A 22,308-nucleotide genomic window follows, 5' to 3' on the forward strand; every position below is an offset into this window, starting at 1 on the left:
CATCTTCCCTGCAAGGGCCTGTTTTCTCAACTCTCAAATATCTGGGGCACCATATTCCCAGCCTGCTGCACTGCTTGAGTAGCGCAGTGGGCCAGGAAATTTAAGCGGGGAAGGGTGGAACATGGGATTTGTGACTTGCATCCAGCTGGTCATGATCTTCCCAGTCCATTTTTTAATCATGGAATTAGCCTTGCGCCAGGGATGATCCCCACCAGTGAGAACCAGGCATAATGGCCTCGCTCACTGGTGGGACCAGAGGCCATTGAGGTCCCCTGGGAGATTGGAGGTGTGTCCCCATGGGCAGTGCCAGCCGAGACGGAGGCAGAGCGTCACAAATTCATTTCACTAAGATCGTCCAAAAAACAGGTGGGAAAAATTCCTGTTTTCCTGCCTGTTGGACACTTAGAACAGAGGACATAACAGCACAGTACAGGCCCTTCAGTCCTCGATGTTGCGCCAACCAGTAGAACCAATCTAATGACCCTCTAACCTAAACTATTCCAATGTTATCCATATGCCTATCCACTGACCATTTGAATGCCCTTAAAGTTGGCGAGTCCACAACTGCTGCAGGCAGGGCATTCCACGATCTTACTACCCTCTGAGTAAAGAGGGTAGTAAGTTGGTTTTTTTCCTTGGGAAAATCACCCCCTAGCGTTTCAGCAAAGACAAATAAAATGCTGCAAAGACACTCTTAAGCAATGGCATTAATGACTGGGAGGAGCTTACTAGCAATCATTCAAAATGGCAACTTGTCCAACAAGCTGCATTATGCTTTGAATCCTCATTGTGGAGGCAGAACAGTGACAGAGAAAGGAAAGGAAGAGAAACAAATCCTGCATCCCAGATTCTATTATCTCATGCGACAACCTTCCCCCATGTATCCAAAAATCTGTCGCTCAAGAATTGGCCTACTCAGTCACACAAAGACCCATGGCAGAAACTCGCAATCTTGAATTGATGTCATCCGCAAATTGAAGGACAGCGAACAATGAGATTTTTAAAAGATACCAATTTTCTACAGTAGGTAGAGTCACATAATTTACAACCTCTTGCCAATATTAACTCTACATATCACCATAAAAAGGGATGTCTAAAAAGCAGCAGTGTTCCTGCATTGAATCCAACATGAAAGTCTATAAAGTACTTCTGACAAATTCAACCACTGAGAAAGGATAAAGCACTGCAATAATTCATGCATCATGGACTATTTGATCCATCCAATCATTTTCTCTTCCGCTTTCTCTATTCATTACTTGTTGCTCTTGCAATCTCACTATTATTTCCCATTTCTCATAAAACTAGTTGAAAGTTTTAGCAGTGATAACGTAAGTAGCATTTGACAAGCTTATCAAAGTTAGTTGTTGAAATATTTGATAAAAAGCAGGAATGACATTGCCCCGTTAAAGATTTCTATGAATCATACCACTCTATAAGAACTTGGCCTCTGATTCTCAGCCAAGTTGATTAGCAGGAGTCAGGAAATCACCTGACTTGTAGTTTCTGCCTCAGGAGAAAAATCACCTGAGTGGCAGAACCTTTGCCGGGTCCCAGACACAGATCAGAGGCAGCCATAGGGGCTTGCCAAGTGCCAAAGTGGGCTTTTTGAAAGGGATGCTTTCAAAGTTCTCTGGGACTTTGTTCCAGTTGGTTTGTTAACTATTGGGCCCACTATCCCTTTGGCCCCCTGATTTCTGAATGAAAGCAAGACCAATAAAGAAAAATAATGACAGTGTCATGAGGGGATCCAAGCAGTGATCAAAGTAAAACTTAGGAAGTTGCCAAAGCTTCAACAACCAAGTAGTCCCAAACAATGGAAAACTGAAGAATTCCTGATTTTAAGCCTTTGCCATAAACAAGTAACAACATGGATTTTGTAACTTAAACTGTATGCATAATTAACATTCCTTTACCTGAAAAACAAGTACAAAGGTCATCCTAATGGAGGAATTGCGCTATTAAATACAAAGTCAATTGTATCTTTTTGGGAGGCAGAAGAGCCTGATTTTTTTAATATTGCAAATAATTTGCAATCTATTCAAACTGGTACTTATACCTATCCGCATTCAGTTTGGCACCTTTCTCTTTCCCCATTAAGTAGTTGTTTTTTTCCTGTACAGTTCAACTGAAGTGAATTCAAGTGAAATTCTTTTTCTTCCTTCAATACCCCAAGTTCTCTACTCATGCCGGAACACTTCCCTTCAAATAAATGCTACCACTTTTCTTCCTCAAAAAGCATCGCTCCCAGTTTTTACCCTTATACTTCCGTCACAGCATCAAATCAAACTTCTGACCTGTTCTCTCCTTCATTCTTCTCCTGCATTTCATTCCACCCGTGCCTCCTACCTTCATCTCATACAACACAGAACAGTTTTGGTCGCCGCACTTGCGGAAAGATATACTGGCCTTGGAGGGACTGCAGATAAGGTTCACTAGGCTGATACCGGAGATGAGGGGGTTAGCCTATGAAGAGAGATTGAATAGACTGGGTCTGTACTCGTTGGAGTTTAGAAGGCTGAGGGGGTATCTTATAGAGACGTATAAGATAATGAAGGGGATGGGTAGGGTAGAAGCAGAGAGATTCTTCCTGCTCAGAAAGGATAGCAGGACCAGAGGGCACAGCCTCAAGATAAGGCGGGGGGGGAGGCAGTTTAGATCAGAGTTGAGGAGGAACTTCTTCACTCAAAGGGTGGTGAATCTCGGGAATTCTCTGCCCATTGAAGTGGTGGAGGCTACCTCGCTGAATGTATTTAAGTCACGGGTAGATAGATTTCTGATAGACAGGGGAAGTAAGGGTTATGGGGAGAAAGCAGGAAAGTGGAGCTGATCCACTTCAGATCAGCCATAATCTTACTGAATGGTGGGGCAGGCTCGAAGGGCTAGATGGCCTACTTCTGCTCTTATTTCTTATGTTTCTTATGTTATGTTTCTTATGTTTCAGTACAGCAATAGTACAAGCCCTTCGGCCCTCGATGTTGTGCCGAGCTATGTCCGAACCCAAGATCAAGCTATCCCACTCCTTATCATTCTGGTGTGTTGCACATGCCTATCCAATAACCACTTGAAAGTTCCTAAAGTGTCCAACACCACAATCACAGCAGGCAGTGTATTCCACACCCCAACCACTCTGAGTAAAGAATGTACATCGGACATCCCTCCTATATCTCCCACCATGAACCTTATAGTTATGCCCCCGAGTAACAACTACATCCATCCTAAGAAATAGTCTCTGAACGTCCACTCTATCTATCCCCCTCATCATCTTATAAACTTCTACTAATTCACCTCTCATCCTCCTCCGCTGTAAAGAGAAAAGCCCCAGCTCCCTCAACCTTCCTCAAGACCTACCCTCCAAACCAGGCAGCATCCTGATAGACCTCCTCTGCACTCTCTCCAATGCTTCCATATCCTTCTTATAGTGAGATGACCAGAACTGCACACAATATTTCCAAATATGGTTTCACCAAGCATAACCCCACGACTCTTAAACCCAAAACCCCGTTAATAAACGCTAACACACTATAAGCTTTCTTCATGTCTCTATCCACTTGAGTGGCAACCTTCAGAGATCTGTGGATATGAACCCCAAGATCTCTCTGTTCCTCCACATTCCTCAGAACCCTGCTGTTGACCCTGTAATCCGCATTCAAGTTTATCCTACCAAAATTAATCACCTCACACTTCATTTCTCTCTTTCCTTCATCCTCAGCTATTCTTCTCCCTCCCCTTCTTGTGGTTTCAATTCTCCTGTTTCTTCAGTTCTTTAAAAAAAATTCAGTGACACAAGTAGGCTTACATTAACACTGCAGTTAAGTGACTGAAAATCCCTTAAGTGTTGTTCCTACCCAAATGGTTCCACTCATGGAAGGAGATCTGCAACCAAGAACAATAGGCAGGAACTCTTGTGCTAAAACAAAGGAATCTACTTACAGTGTGCAGCGATCATTAGATTTGGTACCTGTAAAGGAATAGTTACGAATGGAGAAGGCCTGGACAGTGGTGGGGATAATAAAAAGGGAGGCTTGGTTGATAATGAGGGGAGAGAGACACAATCAGTTTTTGCCAGAATATATTGACTGGGCTCTCAAATCACTAACCGTCACAATGAAACACTGAAGTCGTTATACACGACTGATACCCAAATTAAAAATATATCTTTTTATCTCCTCCAAAGTGGTGCCGGCAAAAAGGGTTAAGTTACCTTCTTCTGCAATTCAGTAAATATACAAAAAATCTTGCACTGAAACCAGAAGAAAACAAACCAATACTAGAAGACGAGGTGATCTCTAGATTAAGCACACAAACACCAAACCAGCAATGGTCACGGTTAAAAACCCTTCTGCATACAGAAAGCATTTAAACCATGTTATTCATCCAGTAACAAAGCTTCAACCATTCCTAAATAATATGTACCATTGAAATCAATGCAGCAGCAGCACCTATTTGAATCTATTTTTACTATTTTCTACATTGTATTGCAAATAAAACAAGAAACCATTAAGATTCACAAAAATTATTGTTGATCGAGATAGTTATATATTTTAGAAATAGAATATCAAATATATACATCTATGAACCAAGTGATAAAAATATGTTTTTAGGATATAAACAGTATAATTGTGTTTTTACATCCTTCTTTTTCCCCGCAAGCTCTTGTGTGATTCACAAAGACATGGATTTGCACAAAGGTGGACAGCCTCTCATTTTCACAGAGCAGGAATGGTCCCAGGTCGAAATTGGTACGTGCCGTTGGCAGAGGGAACTGTCCATAGAAATCAACAGCTGCCTCTACTCTTTGCGCGATTTTGGTGATCCAGGTGTGTGAAACCAAACATGTGCAGATTAGACCTGGTGAGGAATGGCTGGATTCTTTTGGATAACCAGGAAAACCCTTTGGAAAACTAGGTACACCTTTAGACATGGCCCCTGAACATCTTTGGGAGAGGTGAAGTGCCCATTAGGGATGCAACTATCTAAAGTGTCAAGGTGAACTGCCAAAAGGAGCAGTGGTCTGTCCATGGCGGATTTTTGATGTGGATATGCCGGCGTTGGACTGGAGTAAACACAGTAAAAAGTCTGACAACATCAGGTTTTAGTCCAACCGATTTTGGCAGAGTTGACATGGTGGCATGGTAGGTAGGAATGCATGGGTTGAGTTGGCACTAAGTTGGCATTGGGTCTATAAAAGGTATGGGGTGACTGGAGGGTCTAGGCTGGCAGGAACGTTATGAGAGGCCTTCAGGGAAGGCAGAGGGACACAAGTTGGCATAAAGGGTAGGAGGGGCCTTGGAGAGGTGGATGGCATGCATAAGGTGGCATGGGTGAGGTATGGGCAGTGTGTGGAGGATGCAACTATACAAAAGGCTCAGGTTTCGAGAACTATTTCTCTGGCTTTCCAAAAATCTTTAACACAGTGCTGGCCTTTCGCCCAGCCTGTCTCCAAACCTGGCACATTCAACACTCAATCCTGGGTCACTTTCAGCAAACCCTGAAACAAAATAACAACCTTCCAGGCTATTTCCTCCCAGTCGGGTACGCGGAGCCAGGAATGAAAAACAAAACCAGACAAAAATATTTTCATTTCTCAATGATACAAGTTCAGAATAGGCAACTGAAAAATTAAAAAACAACATTCTGCATCAGCAGGATAAAAGTAACGCCTGGATCACCAAAATCATGCAAAGAGAATTGTTATCAATGGAAGTGGTGAGCACAAGGAAGGCCCAATCACACACACAGTGACTGAATCCTCTAGTAGTCCAATACATAAACCCATCACTCGTGGCTGGGTCAAGGGCACATTCACAGAAGTGCATAACTAGGTTAGTGAATAGCATGGGATTTTTCTTTCTCAACCAGGATGATTTTTAAAAATTCAGCCTTGGAATGTGGACATCATTAGCATGGCCAACGTTAAGTGCACATCTCCAATTGTCCAAGAGAGTGGTGAGAGTCCATCTTCTTAACAGTTTAACACTGTCGAGTGAAAAGCCAGGTTATTTCAGAGGAATGTTAAGCCAATCAAATAGGTGTTAGGCTACAGTCACATGTGAGCCAACCAGGCACAGCTTTCCTTCCCTCAAGGATACTAATGAATCATGTGGGATGTTACAATGATTTAACATCGACTAGCTTTTTATTTCCATGTATTATTTTAAACTGAATTCAATTTCACAAACTGGCATGGTGGAATTTAAATTCCTGTTCACTGGGTTACTTGATGAGACCAGACTTGGAATTTTGTGTGCAATTTTGGTCTCCTTTTCCAAGGAAGAGTATACTTGCTATAAAAGCAGTGCAATTGAGGTCTGCCAGACTAATCCCTGGGGTGGCAGGATTGTCTAATGAGGAGACATTGAGGAAATTGTGCTTACATTTTCTAGAATTTCGAAGAATGAGAAGTGATTGCATCACAACTTTAAAAATTCTTACATGACATAGCAGGGTAGATCTAGATTGGATGTTCCCTCCAGCTGATGATTCTAGAACTAGGAAACATTGTCATGGAATAGGGAAGGTCATGTAAGACTGAGGAGAAATTTCATCATTCCAAGAGTGGTGAATCTTTGGAATTTTATATCCCAGCAGGCTGTAGAAGCTCAATCATTGAGCATGTTTAAGGCTGAAATTGATAGATTTCTGGATACTAATGACATCAAAGTATCTGCGGATAGTGCAGGAAAGTGGAATTGAGGTTGATGATCAGCAGTGATCTAACAGAATGGCAGAGCAGGCTCAAAGGCCCAAATAGGCTACTCCTATGTTCCTATGTATCTAGGTGACCAGAAAGAACTATGATGCACTTCCATGCCTGAATTACAGAACACTGAGGAATGTTCATAAGCATAACAGTCATAAACTGCATGCCTTTCCCGGTCAAGGCCTTACAAACGTCCAAGAAACTAACGAGAAGAAATTAGAAAAGACGATATGAATAAAATTCTTTCAACCTGATGGAGAAAATGCTTGTGCAGATGTAATTCCTGTGGCCCTGCTCCATAAGCATACATAAAGTGAAGAATTGAGCACAACTTACCACTCTACCTCAAAGTTATATACCCCCAACCCAAATATTAGGAATGGTCATGCAATTTGAAATAAGTTACTAAAATAAACATTTGATTGTTTCCATGGACAGATCTTTGTTTCAAAGGAATGTGTCAGCCTCGTTAAAGACTAGTACATCATTCAAGGTTTCACACTTCTACAAAGAATTTCAACAAGTATGACAATTCTGACTTGAATCTGAAGCCTATTCCAAGTTAATTACTAAAGACAGCAGTCTGGTGATGTGAAAGCATGCTGTCCCTTTCATTGACCATAAATTTGAGCCAAGACATTAAGTGGCATCTAAGGTATAGATCAAAAAATTATAACAGGTTTTTATTTTTCAGTTACAACTTCAGGTGACATTTAAGAACTCCGCCAGGGATATTTTTCTTGATTAAGGATAAGATGGTGTTCAACTCCACTCCAATTTGCTACCGACTTTCTCGTCCATTTGTAATGGGAGCATACAGGCCTTGGAGCTTCTAACACACTTTTGATTATACTTGAGAAGTGCATTATAATGTTTTCTAAGTTAAAGATGCCAGGCAAAGTTGGAATTAATCATTTAATGATGGCCACAAAACCATTGTTGAATGTCATAAAAACCCATCTGGGTCATGATTGTCCTTTAGGGAAGAAAATCTGCCATCCTTACCTGGTCTGGCCGACATGTGACTCTAAACCCACATTACACAACAATATGGTTGATTACCTAAAAAGCCCAGCCAGCATACCCATACCCCATCAATGAATGAAAAAAAACCAAGTTTATTTTGGTGACATATTTGCCTCTGCCTATGTGTAGTAGACAAAACTGCATAAATTTAGGATTATTGGTAGTCAACATGCAGTTGTACAGAATTGGGGAATTGATAAACTACTTTCAGAGTAACTATATTAGCATTTCTATGACACCACAAGTTCAGAACAGCTTCAGAAGCCAAATACATTGTCATAAGAAAACAATAACAACAAATATTAAGACCATCAACGATGGATGAATGATAAACTTAAAATGTGCATGCTGGAAACTTAGTACTTAGATACAAAAGACAAGGCCAGAAGGAAAAAAAATTACTCCCCTAGAACCTCAACGGTGCAGGAGGCGGCCATTCGGCCCATCAAGTCTGCATCAACTCTCTGAAAGAGCATCTTAACAGAGCCCACCTCCCCACCGATCCATCCCCATAATTCCGGGCATTTGTTATGACTAATCCACTGAACCTACACACCTCTGGACACAAAGGGACAATTTAGCATGGCCAATCCAACTAACCTGCATGTCTTTGGACTTGGAAGGGAAACAGAGCACCTGGAGGAAACCCATGCAGACACAGTGGGGGGAAATGTGCAAACATACTACACTACTAGAACTAGTTCAAAACTGTTTCTGTATCTCAAGATTTATCTTTGCCAAATGTATGACTGAAACAGTCAGGTGAATTTGAGTCTTGGATTATTCATTGACTGGAATGTTTCCTGAAGTAATTGGGGTGGGGTTCTTTGAAAGCTAAAATATGTTTATTAGCATGTTACTTCTGTCTAAATACAATATGACTAACATTATCTGAGCAACATTCTGATCTTGTCTGGTGACTAATGATTAACAGGCATTAAATGCTAGACTGCCAATTCCTAATTAATTTTAACAATCAAACTGTAACTTTCACATTTATTTACCAAGTGCTTTGAGCTTTGGATAGGGTGACGTATTAATTGCTGGGTTTGAAATATGCAGACTATTTTCTCTATTCAAAAAATAAGAGGAATTTCTTATAGGTTCATCATAAGAGATTATATTGTTTAAAGTAACATTTCAAAAGTAAATAGCTTTAAGAAACACTTAACATTAATAGTGCTATATTGGTGTACATGTACAATTATGTAATTTTACATGTAGGTTCACAAAAGTTTTTTGTAAATTTTATATCTTCCCCTTAAATATGTTGACCCAAGTCTCAATATTACAGTGCACTTTGTTTCAGTGCGAGAATGTCAGAAACCACTTCCTGAAGTGACACATATTTTTCTGTCATCAATGCTTAAATCATCTGCAAGTTACAACAGCAGAATATTTTCACACTCTTCATTTTGAGTTAAGAAATCATCTGTGGTCTAGTTTCCCTTGGTAAGAAAATACAAATGGCAACATTCTCACACCTGCCCTCCACAACCACCCGGTTGTCTGCAGCTGCGACTACTGGAAATTTTATGTGCTGCTCTGCCAATATTCTGTGGCTGAAATTTAGCACTACAAAATGTTTGACCTGGATTTATTTGACTTCATTTTGAGATTCCTTTACTTTTTTTTATTTGCTTGCCAATTTCAGTTGAGAAGGATGGTACCATTTTTAAATGGATGGTAGCTATTTGGCTATCTAACCCATGAATCTACAAGTCTGATGAATAATTATATCTTATAAATAATTTCCAAACTAAAAATTCTCCTCTCTGGAGAGTGGCCAATGTAATACCCATTTTTAAAAATGACAAAGTAATTACAAGCCGTTAGCACAACAACAATGATAAAGAAGAAAGACTTACTTATCACCCCCTAACATGGATTTAGGATATTCCAAAGCCCTTCCACATACAATTCAGTTCATTTTTGGGAGATACTGTTACACTACAGGAAAAAAAATGAAGAATGAAAGCACCATACATCTGGACTTTTAAAAAATTAATTCAAGGGATGTGAGCTTCACTGGCTAAGCCACCATATATTGCCATCCCTAATTATCCCCGAGAAGGTGGTGGTTAGCTGCTACCTTGAATTGCTACAGTCCCTGTGGTGTAGGTACACCCACAGTGCTGTTGGCGAATATGCTCCAGAATTTTGACCGAGCCACAAAGTAGGAACGACACAAGTTTTCCAAGCAGGTTGGCGAATGATTCGAGAGGAACTTCAAAGTGGTGGTGTTCCCATGTATCTGCAGCCCTTGCCCTTCTAGATTGCAGTGGTCCTGAGTTTGGAAGGTGCTTTCTAAAGAACCTTGGCAAGTTCCTGCATTGCATCTTGTAGATGATATGCACTGCTCCTCCTCTGCGTCAGGTGGGGAGGGAGTGAACATTTGTGGATGGGATGCCCATCAATCAGGCTGCTTTGTCAAGCTTTGCTGGTGTCAAGCTTTTGAGTGTTATTGGAGCTGCACTCATCCAGGCAAGTGGATAGTTTTCCATCACACTCTTGACTTGTGCCTTGTAGATGATAGATAGAATTTGGAAAGTGTGGAGGTGAAATACTCACCATGAGAGCCCTCTCGCCTGCTCTTGTAGCCACAGTATTTAAATGGATAGGCCAGTTAAGTTTCTGGTCAATGATAAGCCCCAGAATGTTGTTAGTGGGGATTCAGCAACAGTAATCCAATCGAATGTCAAGGCACAATGTTTAGACTCTCTGCTGGAGTGGTCATTGCCTGGCACTTTAGTGGCATAATGTTGCTTGAAAGTTGTCAGCCCAAGCCTGGATATTGTCAGATCTTGTTGCATTTGGGCATGGGCTGCTTCAGCATCTGGGGAATTGCAAATGAAGTTAAACATTATGTAATCATTAGCAACCATCCTCACTTTGATCTTATGATGGAAGGAGGGTCATTGATAAAGCAACTGAAGATGATTGGATTTTAGTGGTAGTTCTTGTTAATGCAGACTCAATGGGCCGAAAGACCTTTTCTGTGCTGTGCAATTCTGTCTGTGACTATGATTTCATGATTAAAACCAAGATTCATGCTCAATTAAAACAGAACATTTTGGAGGTAGTCAGCATTTGTGGAGAGAAGCTGATCAGGCCTCAACTTGTTGAGGAATCTGATTTTACTAATAGTGTATTTGGATCTGCTAACAATATATAGATGTTACAATATACAAACCAACAATTTGGCCCAACCAATCTATATCAGCATTTGTGCTCCACATGGCAAATAGTCTGAATTACATTTACCCACCCTGTTCTTACAGCAATTCAACATCTTTTCCATCATTCAAATATAATCTGGAATGTTGACACACTGAAACTGACTTTAACCCTTATTGTCCATTCTATTCAACTTTAATCTAGTTTACTATTAATTCTGCACTTCTTAATATTTTCTAATTATGAACTTGTGTAGCGATTTTAACCTGAGGATCACCACACCTTAGGCAAGGAGCAAGTTTGAGAAGGTCATGAATACCTCAACCAGTACGGGAACTGAATCCATGCTGTTGGTGTTGCTCTGCATCACAAACCAGCCATCCAACCAACTGAGCTAATCTTTCAAAAGTAGTCCCATGAATAAGAGAGTGAGACTACAGTCAGGACATTTTTTTATATGGGTGTAACTGCCACAATCCATCTACTCTTTAATCATAGTAATTTTCAGACATCTTGGCATTTTATAAATAAAAACTGATCAAACACCCTGTCCACTCCCATGTTAAATGCACAGCATTGTAAGATGAACTGTAATCAGTGGTCTGTGCTGAGTTAGCCAATCTCAGTCAGGGAAGTGGTGAGACACCACAATCAGTGGTGTTCACGGCAGACACAAATTGGGGCCTTACTCGTGCAGACATCTGCTAAGTGCAGATCGTGATTTTTTTTAACAATGTCCTTTGTGTGGGTCACATTGTAAAAAAGACTAGCTGACAGTGAGAATTGGCCATTTGATGGAGCAATATTGGAGGCTCCTCAAAACCCATCTACTTTATCATCTTTGGAACTCACATACAGAATGTTTCACTATGTTCAAGAAATGAGAAGAAATTAGAAGTGATGAAAACACATAGCGTGACCTAGCAGTTAAATATCAGTTGTTCCAAATAGATGTCTCTACTCAATCCATGGTGTTTACTCTCCCAGCCAGTATTTTCTCCCCCCATAGAATCTCCACAGAACAGAAAGAGACCACCTGGCCCATCTAATCTGCACTGACTCTCCAAAAGAGCATCTTATTCAGGCCTCCCCTCCAACCAACCCCCGTACCCCTGTGCATTTAAAATGCTTAATCCACCTAACCTGCATATCTTCGGACTGTGGGAGGAAACCAAAACCTATGCAGACATGGGGAGAATGTACAAACTCCACACAAACAATCGCTCAAGGCTGGAATTGAACCTGGGTCCCTGGTGTTGTGATGCAGCAATGCTAACCACTGTACTACCCATTGTTGTCAGATTGAATGTTGCGTTGATTTTTAAAGACTGAAGTTAAAAAAAGATTGACCCATTGAGCAATATAAATCATGTAGCTCATGAACCTACTATTGCATAATTAACTCAATGTTATTATAGTTATCACTTATAGGAGAAAACTAAATACACTGGCTAAGTTTTGCATAAGTGGCACCAGTAGAAAAAGAAACCTCTTCAGAATAAACATTAAATTTAAAATCCAGACACCTGGTAAAACATACAATATGCTGTTTTATTAAAGATTTCAAATCATACGTGAACCCTTAATTAGAAAAGCTTCAAGAAGCCACTATGTCACCTACACAATACCATTAACTAGATCTTTTTTTCTTCTGGATAGGATCTTATGTTTCAACCCATCCTTTGGATTCCATACAAGTTGCTTTAAAATGGAATGTTCTGCAGGTAAAATAGTGGTAGAGTGAAGGGACAGACCGTAGTATTTATTCCACGCAATTCTGGTTTTCTTATCAAGGTCTGCCTTATTGTGAAAAGCTGACCAAGCACTGGAAAGTGACCCAATGCTGCTCATTTTCTTTGCTCTCTACCTGTCCAAGACATGTGGATGCTTTTCAGAGGCAAATTACCTTAACCTCTACACAGGAGCTAAAAATATTTAATTGAAAAATAAATAAAGAGCTGAGAGCTAAAAGCTGTTTATCATACCTTGCAACATGGAAAAAAAGAGTCTTCCATGAAACTGTATTTCCTTCATCCTGATAAAGTTTATTTCACATTTTATACAGTTCATATATTCCCCACAACTCAACTTTTATATTATTGTGTACAATTTGATTGGGGGAATGATTGGCATTTGACAGTGAATTTCTTATTCAATTTTTCTCTTTATGCGAGTCACGTGCAGTTATTCAACACAGGCTTCCTTAAGATTTCCGCAGGTTCAAATCATGATTTGTAGAGTCATCTGGAGCAGTTCTGCTTAATTTACTCCAACTACAGATGAAAATTCACAGTGGGAAACAGACTAAAGTTCCCACTGCCCCCTCAGACCTTGGCCTCAGCTGTTCATTTATGGATGTGCCTTTCTCCACAAGGAGGCAGGAAAATATGACAAAAGAAGTTTGATTCAGTCCAACGCTCACCTGATGGTGGGCCTCAGGAATCATTAAAACTACACTGGCAAGCGGCTAGATGCCCCCAGACAGCTTTCCAGTAAAGAGACTTCCAACATCGGACCACTGCACCTGATACCTTGCTAGGCATGGAATTCCCACTTGTCACATAGACTCTGTTTCTAAAGTGAAATAACAGCACAAGATCATTGAAACAGCAGTGAGGACAACCATTTGGGAACAGAGCAGCAGTGAATTTCCAGTCAAATCTCTTTGGACAAAAAAACCCCCACAAACATTGCATCCTAATTGCACTTATGTTTGTCCTGGGGGTAAAATTTGCAAACAGTCCCCAAAGATAATCCATTTTATTGAGAGTAGAGTGGAGCATGCTGAATACAATATTTAAAGCAACTGCATACAATGCATTTGCAGGAAAACGTCAGTTTTTCAGCCACTTCTCAAGCTGAAGGTTTTTGCCTCATCTTTGAGCTACATTTTAAAGGCCACAAGAATCCATTTGATGACTTAGCCTCAAAAGTATTATGATACTGGTTTAATTTCCAAAAGCATCCAATCAAATGCCAAAAAAAATACTGAGATTAGCAAACAATTCAATACATTGTGATTATAATTGTAAATCTGACAAATTATATGGAAACAGTTATGGGCACCATCACAACTACAGCACAGCATGGAAGTTCTTCCATTGTTTGTTAATTAGCATGAACTAACTATATTTGAAATAATATCTGCCAGGATTGGAGCAATAAAACTGATAAATCCTGCAGTAGTCCAGCTCTACAATGTCACTTATTGCACGCAGGATGCTAAAGGGCAATTTAATCTAATCAAAGTATCCATCAAGGTTACAGTGGGTCACAGAAGATATACACATTTATCGTCTCAATCCCTTGTCAACAAGAATAATCCACACAATAATGGCATTATATTCTTCAAAACAGATTTGGAGAATGTGTAACTGAAACTACATGATGAGTACCACACTCAAACTCTCCCAGCAGACCAATGACATTTTGAGACTATTTATTGCAACCTGATGTGCTTTATTTTCATAACTTCAAAAAATACATGTGCTCTATTCAAAATCCTTTTCCCTATCACTTTATAGGAACAACTACTACTTCAGAAGCAGTTACAAGGAGCAAAAGAATAAGTTGCATTTGTTTAGTGTCTTCAATCTGGCTAAAAATCCCAAGGCCAAGCACAAGACTGTAAACATATGAGAACTGACACCAACCCATATTATTCAAACATGCTTACAAAGTGGGATGTGGGGTTATAAGTCTGGGGAAAGGAAACTGAGCGGGAATCAAGTCAGGTGAATGAAACTGGTTAAAGAGGTAAAAGGTAAAGACGAAAGCACCAGGGTTTAAGAAGATAGTTCTAGAATGCAGGGTCACAATCATTGTTTTGACAGTGCCTTTCAAATCAAGTGGGTGGACAAGATCTTTTGTATAGTGGAGGCAATGTAACATCAGTTACAATACCTTCAAAGAAAATACCAACGATTTGCCCTAAATCATGAAGGCTGGGGTTCTTGCTTAGATAGCAACCCAGGAAAACAGAGTTCATATTAAATTCTATTTTGCTCTTTTACTTGCAGTGAGATGCTTCACCCAATATCACATGGAGATGTGCAAATTTTAGTTGCAGTCACAAAGAGAGGAGCATGTTGTATGTGAATTATCCAATTAAAATGATTTAAAGCTATGATAATTTGGGCTCCAGAAATTGTTTTAAAACAAAACACTAGCAGAAATAAACCTTTCCCATACATGAGAGTCCTTTTGAATAAAAAGTGTTGAAAAGGAACAATATTTAGGCATTTTAAAATGCTTAATTTTTCAATATAATAAGCTACATATTTGTAAAAAAAAAATTTGAAACACAACCTAAGGACAATATTCTTATGTAATGTAAAATCTATCTCTTAAAGAATTGTAACACAGATTCCATTGTGTCTACTGACAATATGGTTCTTATACAACCCTCAAAGACAACATTGATGCTTCACAAATATACCACTCATAAATGAATGGTTAATTGATGTTTACTTTGCTTTTAAGAAATTGAGGAAGAGCATATCAAAAGAGACACTGCAACTTCAGTTACTGTGATAATAATTTAAATTTAAAACCTTTGTTTTGTCCATTAATATTCCACCAATTAGTCCCAAAACACAGTATTGTTTAGTTATCTAACACCTCTTCTAATCCCATCTCAGGTCATTTGGCAGTAACAGTTACAAGACTAGTAAGGTTGTGTGTCGTAGTAAGGCCGCACAGCCTGGTCCAATTCCTGGTTTAGTACTAGGTTTAACTACTATCCCTCCCCCCAAAAATATTATTTTTCATTTTGAAAATCTGTGCTTTATAAGTATATTAAAAAGGTAACAATTCATATATTAATCCAGCATTTTACCAACAGTTCTAACATGGCTATTGCTAAATTCATAATCATCAGTTAATGCATGAATACTAAACAGGCGGTCTAAATTGCTACTGCAGTGATTATCTAAAAAGGAAAAGGATTTCCTGGCATATATTTAAACTTACCAACACCGCTTTCAGTATTGAGTACCATTGTTCCAGATGCTGTCGTTCAAAAAATAACTTGTAAATAAAAAATATTTCAATGAAGGAGTTGATGCAGAAACCAAAATTGGTGAACATAAATTCTTAACACAGCTCAAGTAGTTTACAGCAGGTGGGGCTTACCAATACCTACATTCATGAGCCAATCCTAAACATTCATACTACTTAGTGTGCTTTAACAATCTACACTGTGATAGCAAAACACCAATTGGCTGTCAGCTAGATAGCTATATAAGGAGGCATCAAACTTTATTTGCAACCAGCACCCTTGAGACAGGCACGCCCTTGCTTACGCAGTTAAGCTGGCGAACTTCCTGTATGTTTAAGTAAGAAATGACTCAGTGAGCTTGGCATTCTCAGGCCTGTACATGTGCTTACACAAAGGCACTTTGAAATCTATTCCAAAAATAATACTGACTCTCCAACAGACACAAGTGACAGCAGATCCCAGTAGCAGCGTGTAATATTTGAGGTTGCTTTTGATGCCTACTACTTCATTTTATTTGACTAAAGTGCAAAGAAATTATATAAAATCTTTACAACAAGATGTGGTTTCAAAATACAACTTAAACTGCACCTAAAACTACAATCCATTCCTACAATGTAGTGCTTGAAAATGTTTTCTGTAAATTTCTGTCACATTTAATTTGGAGATTAGTTTCCAACCTTTCATTCACACCATTACGGAAACCACTTATTTCCATCTCTACAACATCACCAACTTCAGCTCATTTGCTGCAGAAACCTTCATTAATGCTGCCGTTACCTCTTAATTTGACGATTTTAATACAGTCTACCTTACGTAAACTTGAGTATATCCAAAATTCTGTTGTCTATCTCTTAATGCACAGCAAGTCCCATTGTCCTATCACCCTTGTGCTCACCTGACCTATAATGGCTTCTAGTCAGACAACAACCGTATTTTAAAACTCTATTCCTTGTTTTCACATTCCTCCATGGTCTCAAGCCTCCCAAAGTTTGCAGTCTCTGACCCCAAAACCGCCAAGATATTGTACTCTACTAATTCTGGCCTCTTGAGTATCTTCAACTTTAACTGATCCACCTTTGGTGGCCATGCCTTCAATTGCCTATGTGGCAATCTCTGGAAAACCTTCCCTTATTCTCTTCACCTTTCTACCTTGCTTTCACCCTTTGACACTCCTTAAAACCTGCCTTTTTGATCCAACTTTTGATCATCTGACCTAATGTCACCTTATCTGGCTCTGTGTCATACTTTGTTTTATGGTCCTATGAAGAGCCTTGCAACATTCCATTAATTTACAGGCATAACATAAACATCCATTTATTGTTGAAAATTGTGCACGTTTTTGTAAAAAAGGAAATTTTAGTGTAAAATGCTTGTGTCCTTCTTACCACCAGATAAACCTTTTGCACCACATTCATTCCTTCACCAAAACTTATCTTCATCCAAGTAATAATATCCATCCACACTTCTCCCTCCTCCACCACCAATAATACCCAAATCCATGCCTTTATTTCCATGAAGTTCAATAACTCCAATAATTTCAACATCTTCCCTACATCTATAAATTCCAACACATTGAAAACTCTAAAATTGATATTCTATCCACAGTAAATCCTATATACCCGTCACACTTCTATTCACCCAAATCACTGTCTCCACCTGTCTCAGTAAAATCAGGCGAGATTTTCATCCTTATTTTCAAATTACAACATGGCCATGTTACACATAATGGGACATAAATTCTGACAGAGTGACAACTGAGCGATATTACCAATCAATTCAAAAGTTCTTACCTGAAAATCCAGATAATCCTAACACACGTACACATCTTTCATTTCAATTAAAATCTTATGCAGGCCAGCATGGTTATAGGTAAAACTGAAAGTGTCATTTAATACTGAGAGAAGGGTCACAAGCAGAGTATTCCAAGTATAATCAATTACAAACCAATGGGAACCTCAAAAGACAAAGGAATAATTAATCAAAGTTTATAAGATGATGAGGGGGATAGATAGAGTGGACGTTCAGAGATTATTTCCTGGGGTGGATGTAGCTGTTACTAGGGGGCATAACAATAAGGTTCATGGTGGGAGATGTAGGAGGGATGTCCGAGGTAGATTCTTTTCTCAGAGTGTGTTTGGGGTGTGGAATGCACTGCCTGCTGTGATAGTGGAATCAGACACTTTAGGAACTTTCAAGCGGTTATTGGATAGGTACATGAAACACACAAGAATGATAAGGAGTGGGACAGCTTGACCGTGGGTTCGGACATAGCTTGGCACAACATCGAGGGCCAAAGGGCCTTGACTGTGTGATGTTTATAGCTGTGGTGTGCAAGTCACTACAGCTACAGAGTCTAAAATGCCACATATCCTTTGACGAGAAGTCCAGCGTAGTTTGGGTCCATTCGTGCAACTTTTGTATTTTGAAACTCTATTCACAGCCTCACTGGTAGATTCTGTAAGTCAACTAGCACATTCTACCATTTAAACAAACCCATTCACAGGTTATTAATCCTACTTGTTACCACATGACAGCAGTTTAGCATACGTCACCAAGCAAGTACTAACAACCACCAGGACCCAATGAGATGTACTTAAAGAGAATCAAAGCTGGAACGCAGAGGTACGCACAATAATTAGTTCTCCTCACATACAACGTTGATGCCAATTACCGGAGAATTGCAAATCGTAAGGACACGTCTCAGTGCATTGGATGACTCCTCCTCCCCATTTACATGCTGTGCCCAAAGCCCAGTAAATTCTGTGCACCTGGATTTGAATGGGCTGTGCATATTTAAATACTAATCAGCCTCACTCCCTTTCTGGGCACATAATAGTTTGTGCCATTAAAGGGACTGGGACAATCGCAAACCATTTTGTGCCAGGGCATGAAACCGATTTTTAGGCTTGCACACTATTTTCCCAAATCAGCGTGATCCACGGCTGACATGGCAAGGTGGGAAAATTGCTCCCCAAGGCCTAAGATCTGGGAGCAGCATCACAGGCAGGGATTCAAAGCTGCCAGCAACTGACTGAGTGGTAAACCACAAGGAACAGTGCTGCACACGTATACTACAATGTTTCAACTTATGCATTGGTTTTTCTTTCCAGGCAAGAAAGTCTGAAGGAACCTAGTTCTGGCTTTAATGTGTATTCCGATGGGAACCTGTGATGAGAGTTTTCTAAACATTGCAAATGCCACGATAACTATATTGCCACGTAAGAATAATAACATGCTTTGAGTTACAATCTTATAAATGCATTGCTAACTATCTGCTATTCCATAATATGTGGGGTATAAATTGGCCCTGGGAGGCAACACAAAACAGGCAGGAAATAGTGCTTTGACAGTTCACTTAGAATGCCACCCAAATTATTTCTCAACTCACTTCAATGCAAATCATGGTATCAACAATTTTGCACTACAGCCAGAGATGAATTTATATCCTGTAGCATTATGCAAATAATACTGAACTGCAGGCAGATTGCTCCAAAAGCTAAACACCAGTATAGAAATTTATCAAACAAAGCAGCAATTTTTCATCTTTTTTTAAAAATGTGCACACTAGAGAATGGCATACTGGAGAACTCTTCACACTTCATGTCTTACCCACAATAGTGTGTTCCCAACTTAAGCTACTGCATTATTAGGAAGTACTGACTGTAAAGCCTAGGGGTCAAAGAAATATCTATGCTGGATACATCCTGGTGTTACACGAAGGGTACTATCTGGAGGAGCTCTCACTTACATACAAGCTCCAAAAAATAGCAGAGCAGAAAAAAAAGCACTTGCAACTTCACATAATAAGGATGAATAAAAGTGAAAAATTAGAAATTGCAAAATGTAGCAACATCTGTAAGAGAAATAAAATGTCAGCAAAGGGTGTGTGCCTTCATCTATACTCGATTGAGCTACTGTATATATCTATCGTTTGTTTGCATTTCAGATGCCCAACGTTTGCTATTTTTTCTTTCCAGCTCTGCTGAAATTGCATTAGACCTGTATGCAGTAATTAGACATTAACATGAATAAAGTGAAACAAATTTGAAATATTCTATTTTAATTTGTGGGCATGGCATTTGGTTTCATCACGTTTACTCTGGTGAAAAGATTTAATTAGCAGCCACTGATGGAATATTTTGCATGAACTACGGCACAATGTATTTACCCCTGCATGGCATTAAAGCTAGCTAATTTTCTCAGTATCCTGGACTTAAATCAAGCTAGTTCATGAAAACCGATTCATCAAGTTTTAGAAACCCTACAATGCAGGAGGCGGCCAGTTGGCCCATCGAGTCTGCACCAACAAGCTGGTCATTCCCAGCTTGTTTCTTGCATGCTGTGGGAGGATGATGTAACATTTTGTTCCTCTATACTTGAGCTTGGAAAAACACAGAATATTATACAATACCATATTTGTACTGACTTGTACCACGAACAAAATAACAATGGTGAAATTGTGAAAAAAGCAAACAAGCATAACAACAACAATTAAAATTCCTGGTGGGAAAGGAAATTGAAATAATTGAAACCAAAAGGAAAATTAATTACTACTATTTGAAAAATCGAATCAGCCAGAGTGTGGTAAAGTTTATTTATCTGAACAAACGTACAAATAGATTGACCTTTTTTCAAAAACTTGAAGACTTCAGCATTTGGCATGTTTCTATTTCTTGGTTTCATCATTTGGCTTGCAATATTGTTATACTGCGTGTGGACCATCACCACACAAGTGCAACGCACAGAAATCAATCAACTCTCAGATTGATAAGGTCCCCCATGCAAGAGTTCTTGAGGTGTGAGGGCATGGTATACAAGGAGCTTTGGCCTTGTGGATCCAGAACTGGCTTGCCTGCAGAAGGCAGAGAGTGGTTGTGGACGGGTCTTTTTCTGCATGGAGGTCGGTCACCAGTGGAGTGCCCCACGGATCTGTTCTAGGACCCTTGCTATTTGTCATTTTCATAAGTGACCTGGATGAGGAAGTGGAGGGATGGGTTAGTAAGCTCGCTGACGATACAAAGGTTGGTGGTGTTGTGGATAGTCTGGAGGGATGTCAGAAGTTGCAGCGTGACATAGATAGGATGTAAGACTGGATGGAGAAGTGGCAGATGAACTTCAACGCAGATAAATGTGTAGTGGTCCATTTTGGCAGGACCAACAGGATGCAGGAGTACAATATCAAGGGTAGGAGTCTTAGCAGTGTTGAGGAGCAGAAGGATCTTGGGGTCCAGGTCCATAGGACTGTTAAATCAGCCTTGCAGGTGGAGGATGTTGTCAAGAAAGCGTATGGTGTACTGGCCTTCATTAATCGAGGGATTGAGTTTAGGAGTCGGGAGGTAATGCTGCAACTTTATAAGACCCTTGTCAGACCCCAGTTGGAGTACTGTGCGCAGTTCTGGTCGCCTCACTACAGGAAGGATGTGGAAGCTATTGAGAGGGTGCAGAGGAGATTTACAAGGATGTTGGCTGGATTGGGAGGCATGCCTTATGAAGATAGGTTGAGAGAGCTGGGATTCTTCTCCCCGGAGAGACGAAGGTTGAGAGGCGACCTGATTGAGGTTTATAAAATGTTGAGAGGAATAGATAGGATGGATTCTCGGAGGCTATTTCCCAGGGCTGAAATGGTCGCTACGACAGGACACAGGTTTAAGGTGCTGGGAAGCAAGTACAGAGGAGATGTCGGGGTAAGTTTTTCACTCAGAGGGTGGTGAGTGAGTGGACTCGGCTGCGTTGGTGGTGGTAGATACGACCTCGCTGGGGTCTTTTAAAAGACTTCTGGATGAGTATATGGGATTTAATGGGATTGGGAGTTACAGATAGTTCTATGGCTTGGTAGGTATGGATGTGATCGGTGCAACTTGTGGGCCGAAGGGCCTGTTTGTGCTGTAGTGTTCTATGTTCTATTACCAAAAATACACACAACATGAGGACTCCATCATTATAAGCAACAGAAATGAAAGAAGCATAGTTACAGACAGTGGACTGTAAAAATTTTGGTAGACAGGGACAGTGTGGCGACTAGGGGATTTTCACAGAAACTTCATTGCAGTGTTAATGCAAACCTACTTGTGACTAATAAATTAACTTTAGTTTTAGACTGCCTAAGTTTTTGATCACTTATGGAAGTTTTGTTTTATAAATGTGAACTTTCCAGCCCTCAAACATGCCAATCACTGTTGCAATCAGTCCTTTAATTTAAAACTACCAGAACGTCAATCATCAAAAATCTGCTCAGTAAAAGCTCGAGTGCTGGTAGTTCTCAATTCTCTCAAGCACCTAGCAATTCATATTGAACACAAACCCGGGAGTAACTTTCCTGACTTTTACTTGAGTGAAATTGCACACAACTGGGTTGTGATATCAATCACTGAACAGGAACTGCTGCTTTGAATGGTCTCTGCAGAAA

At 39.9% G+C, this 22,308-nt stretch overlaps 1 protein-coding gene across 3 annotated transcripts in view; it reads right to left on the bottom strand.

The window, feature by feature from the left end:
* Nucleotides 1-22,308, bottom strand: part of cyth1b (cytohesin 1b) — a 250,764-nt gene that overhangs the window by 113,130 nt on the left and 115,326 nt on the right. Inside the window, exon 1 of one of the 3 annotated variants that reach the window (XM_080209512.1) lies at nucleotides 15,875-16,052. The exons of the other annotated variants lie outside the window; for them this stretch is intronic. Within the exon in view, the coding sequence (XP_080065638.1) occupies nucleotides 15,875-15,902 (28 nt within the window). The 5' untranslated portion in view covers nucleotides 15,903-16,052. Of the gene's footprint in view, nucleotides 1-15,874; nucleotides 16,053-22,308 lie in introns of those variants that run through there. 3 annotated transcript variants of the gene reach the window in all.

The sequence above is a fragment of the Carcharhinus amblyrhynchos genome, chromosome 21, assembly GCF_965287045.1.
Source record: "Carcharhinus amblyrhynchos chromosome 21, sCarAmb.v2.hapA, whole genome shotgun sequence".
Lineage (NCBI taxonomy): Eukaryota > Metazoa > Chordata > Chondrichthyes > Carcharhiniformes > Carcharhinidae > Carcharhinus > Carcharhinus amblyrhynchos.